The 8,423-nt window shown below is 30.2% G+C and overlaps 1 protein-coding gene across 1 annotated transcript; it reads left to right on the forward strand.

Annotated features, from left to right (window-relative positions):
* Positions 1 to 276: 276 nt before the first annotated feature.
* On the forward strand, positions 277 to 1,131 carry LOC112515593 (putative germin-like protein 2-1). Its single transcript, XM_025122490.1, has 2 exons — positions 277 to 502; positions 596 to 1,131. The coding sequence occupies exons 1-2, from the start codon at positions 388 to 390 to the stop codon at positions 1,129 to 1,131; spliced, it is 651 nt and encodes a 216-aa protein (XP_024978258.1). The 5' UTR covers positions 277 to 387.
* Positions 1,132 to 8,423: the final 7,292 nt, after the last annotated feature.

The following is an 8,423-nucleotide window of genomic DNA, read 5'->3' on the forward strand; positions in this document are numbered from 1 at the left end:
AAGCCTATAAGGACTTCAAACAGATTCTTATTCATACAATCCAACAAAGAAATGCGAAGTTAACTATCCATGTGTTTTAGTAAAAAAGAATTTGCATTTTCTATGACCAAGTCCACACGGTTACATGCACATAGTTGTTTAATCGTCAACAATGCAATCACTGTTTTTTATGGTATCATTGTATCCAAAACTTGTTGGTGGTAGGACGGCTTTATATATTCATTATTCCCAGTGGTATGCTATGCTATAAAAGCAATGAAACCAGACATGTTTACCAATCCATTTCTGTAATCATCTCCTTCATTATCTTCCATCTGATCAAACAATCTAACATTACACACACACACACATATACATACATACATACATATATATATATATATATATATGGCTTCTTCTCATATTCTTTTTGTTGGGCTTATGATGATAACTTGTTCTATTGCATTGGCATCTGACAGTAGCCCTCTTCAAGATTTCTGTGTTGCCGACTCCAAAGGCCCAGGTTACTAATTATTTCAATTCCTTTGAATTGATTGGATTTTGCTATAGTTCTGAATTTAAATGTGCTAAGTGTTTTTTTTGTTTGTTTTCATAGTGCTAGTAAACGGTTTTGCTTGCAAAGATGCAAAGCTAGTACAGGCAAGCGATTTCTTCTTTAGTGGATTACACTTGGTGGGAAACACCTCGAATGCCGTAGGATCTCGAGTCACTCCAGTCACCGTTGCCCAACTACCAGCTCTCAATACTCTTGGTATCTCCATGGCTCGCATTGACTTTGCTCCTTGGGGTATTAATCCTCCTCACACACATCCTCGAGCTACTGAAATCTTGACCGTCATTCAAGGCAGTATCCAAGTTGGGTTTGTCACATCCAACCCTGAAAACCGTCTAATCARCAAAGTACTGCAGAAGGGTGATGTTTTTGTTTTCCCCGAAGGTCTGGTTCACTTTCAGAGAAATGTTGGCCATGGCAATGCTATTGCCATCGTCGGTCTAAGCAGCCAAAACCCGGGGGTTATTACGGTTGCAAATGCTGTTTTTGGTGCAAAACCTGATATTCCAAATGATCTTTTGGCAAAGGCTTTTCAGGTGGACGTGGACGTGGTCGATCAAATTCAGTCAAAATTCTAGTACCTAATTAATCAAGGGTCTTTAAGCACCATGTGTGTTATGGAGACTCGATCTTTATCCAATTTCTTTGTTTTAAAACGTTATGATTTCATTTGTTTTTTGTAATTTCTGATTCTTGAAATGTTTCGTTTACTTTGTTTACTTTCAAACTTTTTAAATGGGAGAAGGAAGTTAATTATTGTTATTGATCATCGTCATTGGCAAATTGGGAAAGGCAAGAAACCTTAGATATGAAAAAGGATGGAACTTAAATCAGGAATAAAGAGGAGTCGAGAAAGAGAGACTAGGAAATCAAAAATCATAAGTCGAAACGACCCTAGGGTAATAGTGGCTTGATGCTCTATGCCGTCACCGTCCTTGCCCAAGTTCTCTGATGAATGCGTTCAAATTTTGGGGATGTTTTACGAGTACAACTTAGATATAGATATAGAGAAAGGTTCAAACGAGAACGATAACTATTTAAGAAAACTAGAAAAAAAGTCGTTAATGTACAAAATCACATGTGATTTTATATTAACGTAAAAAAAGTGGAAGCGGATGACTTTTGAACCTGTATCATTTTGTACATTAATATTAATATATATATATATATATATATATGTCTGTGTGTGTGTGTGTGAATCATGTACGATTTTGTACGTGAATATATATATATATATATATATATACTACATATATATAACCATTTAGATCAATATCTTAATTACAAGTCCTAAAACATAAGTTACAATGGTGATTTTGAATTCCATTTAATTTTGCTCTTCAGTTTTGTTTAGAATCGATTATGAGTTTATTTTTTATTGAATTACTATTGTCAAAGCGTATTAGGGTATTAGGTTTTATTTTTAATTGATTTTGGTTCAATTCATATGTTACGGTCTGAATTGTTTTTTGATTTTTGAATATTGATGCACACATATGAGATGTTTAAGTTTCTTAGTATTTCTTTTTGAAGCAGATTCATAAACTTTCTCTTAATACTTGAATCATTACTATTGAGTTCTTATGGTCTCATTCTCCATTGATGCCACCCTGAACTTTATTAAGTGAAGATGAATCACATAAAAAGAAAGATATGATAAGTTCTGCAAGTATGTAGATTATTCCAAACTATGCATTGGGTTGTCCCCTTTCAATCTCATAGACATAAAACCTTATACCTTAGACTATTGGCCTTAGTTTCTAATTTATGGTTCTGAAATGATGAAGAATGCCCCTTTATACGTTATGTAAAGTTGTTCAGCAATTCAATGGCAAGAACGGGAAGAAAAAAAATAGGCATCTTGTCTTCATGAAGCTACTTTTTATGGTTAACTTGTACTTTTCTGTGGTCTTTTTGCCCACATTCCCTGTAGGGAGCATCCACCCAACTTCTCACTTACCGGGTAAAATTCTCTTGGTCCTACTATATTTATACGGTAAAGTAATGTAATTTGGTAACCGTTTACCCAAATAAGCGTTTGGTATACGACCCCTTAGAATTTCATCCATTTTGCAGCTTGAATTTTCAAGTTCTTGACATGTTTTCGGATTTTTTTGAAAATATAGATTTTATGTGTTCTTTATTGTTTTTTTTGTCTTTTATGCATAGTTGGATATTTGATATTGAGAGATTGAAAGGTTCTTTTTTGCATTTTTATTCTAGAAATGGATTTACAAGAAGCAAACTCAAGACTTCGATCAGCTACAAAGAATTTATGGTTCGTATTTCATTTGCTTTTAGGCAGTGTTAATACTTTAGTTTCAACATTGATCATAGGTTGTTCTTGAGAATCATGATGCAGAGAGAAGATTATTTGATTTCTGTGACTTTTAAGCAGTGTTAATCCTTTACATCCCGCCGCATTGCGTCATTTTTTGCAGGAACTATTTACGGATGAGTGCATCAGGAAAACTAAACAACCGTTTGGTTATACGGATGAACATTATTTACAAATGATTTTATTTCTTTGTTTAATCAATAATTTCAAGTTTTGTAATGAGTTCTGAATATATGGGTTTAGAAACCCAATACATGTGCAATTAATTTTTCATTCAATTTTGCTAATACACCATCTTAACCTTCAACTTTATATATTAGTTGACTTGTAAAATAACTACACAAACTCATGATTCAAGCATAAACTAATGTTTCAGGCATAAACTAATGTTTCAGAATTGTGATTCACCTGCGTAGCATCGTGCGGGTACACCACTAGTATATATATAATGTGTGTGTGTGTGAATCATGTAAGATTTTGTACATTAACGACATTCTTGTTTTGTTAAATAGTTAGCCCCTAAAAATATATGCCTCAAACTAATGTTGGGCAAAAATGTTACAAATTAATTTCAATTATAAAAAAAAAATCATCTCAGCTAGAAAACGGATGCATGATGGGCGCTAACTTGTGGTTACACATGCCATTTACTAAATTTTTATCCGATAAGTGCTTAACGGGTCATTTACGTTATTAGATGAACATGGCAAGGCCCGAGAATCTTACCCACTAAAAGCTAAATGGGCATAAGGATGGAGTCTTACCTGGTACGTGAGGATGACGGCTCTTACCCATTTTAATGGACTACAATCTCACTCGATACACCATGTTAGAGTACCAAAGGGCCTTTGGCATAGCGGTATCGGAGTCTTTGCCTCGAAAGTTAGGGGTTCAAACCTCACCAAAGTGAAGAGGGTATGTAAGTTTATTTGTTACATTTAACGAATATAAATATTATATACTTTAAAAAATATTTTAGATACGTTTATGCATGCTAAAGGGGCATAAATCTTACTAGTGTAGATTAGCTTTCAAACTTAAAAAGATCCTATATAACATAGTTGACAAAAAACACCAATCTTCATTTATCTTCATTACTTTTATTTACCATCATCTTCAGTTGCTTTCATTAGCTTTTACATTTGTTTAATCATCTCACTTCATTAATTTTTTAAACTCAGTCATGGTAATAAAAATAGGTAAAGAATGCATATGAAGGTTTTTGAAATAAAGATAGATGAAGGTTTGTGTTGCCACCATTTTCTCATCGGAACCCAACTACACAAATATATATATATATATATATATAGAGAGAGAGAGAGAGAGAGCGAAGCGTTCAAATGCACTAAACCACCCCCTTTTGTGCAAATCCTACAAACTAATCTCATCCATCCATTTTCTTGATCAATGGTCATGATTAAAATGTGTTATATTATAAAAGTAAAAATAAAATAAAATAAAAGGTTTAATATTTAATCAAAAAAGGGCAAAATTGGCAAACCACTGTTCGTCTCACTTTTGGAAATTGGTTTCATCAATAAAAACATTTTGAAAACTGTATCTCATTTTTCGTTAATGAAATTGAATTCATCAATAAAAATATTTTTAAAACCGTATCTCATTTTTTTCATCAGTGAAATTGGTTTCATTGTTCGTCTGCATAATAAAATTTGAGCCATATATGGTTCATTCAATTGAACATTTTCCAAAAATCTGAATAACAAGTTTTTGTTAATGAAATTCGTTTTATCATTAAAATTGGTTTCATAGACTTCACAATTCCAAAAACTGAATGACATTGTTTCAGAAGTGAAATCTGTTACAATGTTTCCTAACCAAAATGTAATCGGTTTCATGGTTTCTAACCAAGGTGAACTCGATTTTACATATGAAACTAAATATTATTCAGTCAGTGAAACACTTCAAGAACTGAATAATAATATTTCATTTATTTTTAAATTTGTTTAATTTTTCCTAACCAAAATGGAATCGATTTCATGGTTTATAGCCAAGATGAAATTGGTTTTATTAATGAAAACAAATATATAAAACATTTCAAGACCAGAATACTATTTTTTCACTAATGAAAGTAGTTTCATGGTTCCTAACGAAATTGAAATTAGTTTCATTTTTGAAAATATATAATCTGTAAACGAGAGAACAAGATCGTGGATATCCTAATATTAATGAAACAAAATCATTGTTTTAAAATCTCTATATATGATTTTATCATTAGAAAGATTTTAACCAAAAATGTTAGGATAATCTGGAAAATTATATGTTGGAAAAATTTCTCTTTATTTTATGACTAAATATTATAAATTAAATAACATTCACATCAAAAATAGAGTCAACTAAGGAACAATAAAACGAGGTATATCCTAATAAATGATGAAACATAAAAACATACATTAATCAACAATAAAGAATGAAACCTTTTGAAAACTAAATGAAATATTTTTTAAACTGAATAAATTTATTTCATCAGTGAAACTGGTGTCATGACTAAAACGTTTCGAAAACTAAATAAAATGAATTCATTCGTGAAATTGAGTTCATGTTCAATATATTCAAAAAAGATTTACCCTCAGATTCATTTTCAGTTGATCAAACATAATTTGGATTTGCAAACATTTCATTAGTGAAATTAGTTTTATGAAGGAATTTTTTTTCCAAAATAAATAATACGATTTCATTAGTGAAACTGGTTTCATCAACAAAAACTTTTTGGAAACTGAATCTCATTTTTCATTAATGAAATTGGTTTCATTATGCAGACCTAACCAAAATGAAATTCGTTTCATTTTTCAAACATTTTAAAAACTTTATAACATGGTTTCATTAATAACATTTGTTTTACGAATGAAAGCAAAACAATATACTCAAAATCTGAAAAATATCACAACTATATTATTAATAAATCAGTAATTACTTGTAAATTAAAAATAAAGACCGATTCTTTTGTTATTATGACAATGAAATAAATAATTTCATAAGAAAAAAATTATTATAAATAAACTTTGTAATTGATGTAGTATTTTTAATTTAATAAAAGAATATAAAATATTAATGGTAATAATTAAATATTAAAATAAATTGATTTACAGCTTCCTTAAAAACAATTACTATATTTAATTTTCCATATTTAAAAACAATTAAAACATTAGCAGGATTAACCATTATAAAATAAAATGACATTCATACCCTTATTCATTAAAAATAAAGAAGAAAACATGAAAATTTTCTATTAGTTGATGGTGGTTTCTATAGTTTACATGAAATAGATGATTTGCAATCTAACCCACACACACACACACACACACACACACACACACACACATATATATATATATATATATATATATAACGGTTCAAATGTTAACCAAGTTTATTGTATTAATTTTGTTAACCAGTTTTGGCCATTGATTTTTACAATAAATGGTTGTGATTAATCATATTAAAAAATAATTTATTAAATTTACAATTTCACAAACATATGTGAACTAAGTGGAAAGAGTATTTATGTAAAATATCATGTGCTTTTGATACCATCAGTTACCAAAACAGTAAATATACCAAAGTGTCTTGAAGCATCTCAGAACAGATATGAACACAACATTAACAGTTATGAACACAATAAGAATAGCTGCTACACGAAAGGTAAGAAATAAAAAGATAGTTATATAACACAATATGAACAACTCGTGAACAATAGTTCATTCATTATGAATACATCCAGGAGCCCGCCACTATTGAGAAATGCAGCTAGTCTACATATGAACACAATATGAACAGTTTGTGAACAATAGTTCTTTCATTATGAACACAAATCGACATATACGAAATCTTTTAAACATTTATGAACACATGTGAAACCTGTGTCAATTATATACCATATGCAAGATGATGAACGACCCATTTGAACAGGTACAAACACATATAGTCTTATCGAGAGAGGTATATAACATATATGATCACAACATGAACATATACACATTTTGATGTTCACATGTTCACATAATTGAATATTCAATAATAAGTTAACAAAAATCATTGGATTTTATGATTTTGTAACTCCCAATTAAATGATATGGGAGTTACATAAAAAAAGAAAATTACATATTTATTATAGTAATTAAATTCTAAGATGGATATGAACTTATATATAAGATGAATTATCATTGGTTGAAAATGGTTAACAAAGTTAACACAGTAAACTTGGTTAACATTTGAATCAGACTCTCTTTCTCTCGGTATATATATATATATATATATATATATGTGTGTGTGTGTGTGTGTGAATCATGTATGATTTTGTATGTGAATATGTATATGTGAATCATGTATGATTTTGTAAAATAACGATTTTTTTTTCTTATTTTCTTAAATCATGTGTGTAGTTGGGTTCCCACGAGAAAATGGGGACAACACAAACCTTCAATCTATCTTTATTTCATAAACCTTCATATGCATTCTTTACTTTCCCTATCGTCAAGTACGTAAAGTAGGGGGGGGGGGGGAAATCCTTGAAAAGCCTTGGTGATTCTCAAATTTTGAATATATATATATATATATATAGAGAGAGAGAGAGAGAGAGAGAGAACTTGGTTCAAATACTAACCAAGAAATTTGTGTTAACTATGCTAACCAAAATCAACCAATCATATACCACATTTTCTTTATGTTCAAATATGACTCATATATTAAATACATTGGTAATTAGGTAATTTGACATTTTTGTAACTCCCAAATAATTATTTGGGAGTTACAAATCTAAAAGATCTCACTAATGATCATGATGTAATATTGTAGATGATTCCATACGTGTTCATGATCATAATTTACAAATGATGTTCTCCATATAATGATATTGTTTTCGTAAGTGTAAAAGATTTCCATATCGTCCGAGTAATATGGATAAACATAATGTAAAATAGATCGACAACAATGGAAATGACAAAGTTAAAATCGTTTACGACTACATTCGGAATTCGAATTCCGATAATGAAGATAGTGTTCAAAGCGTTCCTATTGGTATGGGATTAGTATGACATTTCATTTTGTTTAAATGAACAACTCTTACCTTTGTGAATTATCAACAATATTTGCTGCTAATGTATGAAACTGAATTCGTTGAACATCAAGTGTGTATTCTTGTTCTGCATCTGTTCAGGGACATGCTTTTGTTTAACAGAGAAAGAGATATGAGGTTAATACACATGCATTAGTTTGTCATATAAACATATATTAAGACATAGGCACACACATAAAACACATAAAAAAAATGCACAAATCACAAAGCTTTATATGATAGGAGTCATTAGTGTTCAGATGTACTCAAGGCATCAGTTTTCCATTTCGACACACATGAACATTTGAACCACATGTCAAGAGATACTAAGACATAGGTATACACACAACATATAAACACAACTTTGAAGAGTATATGTTCATATCGATACATATGCACAATGAACACCACATGAATATGAATAGGATATGTGATTCATGCAAACACATATCCTTGAACAT

The sequence above is a fragment of the Cynara cardunculus genome, assembly GCF_001531365.2.
Source record: "Cynara cardunculus var. scolymus isolate 2C chromosome LG 7, CcrdV1, whole genome shotgun sequence".
Classification (NCBI taxonomy): domain Eukaryota; kingdom Viridiplantae; phylum Streptophyta; class Magnoliopsida; order Asterales; family Asteraceae; genus Cynara; species Cynara cardunculus.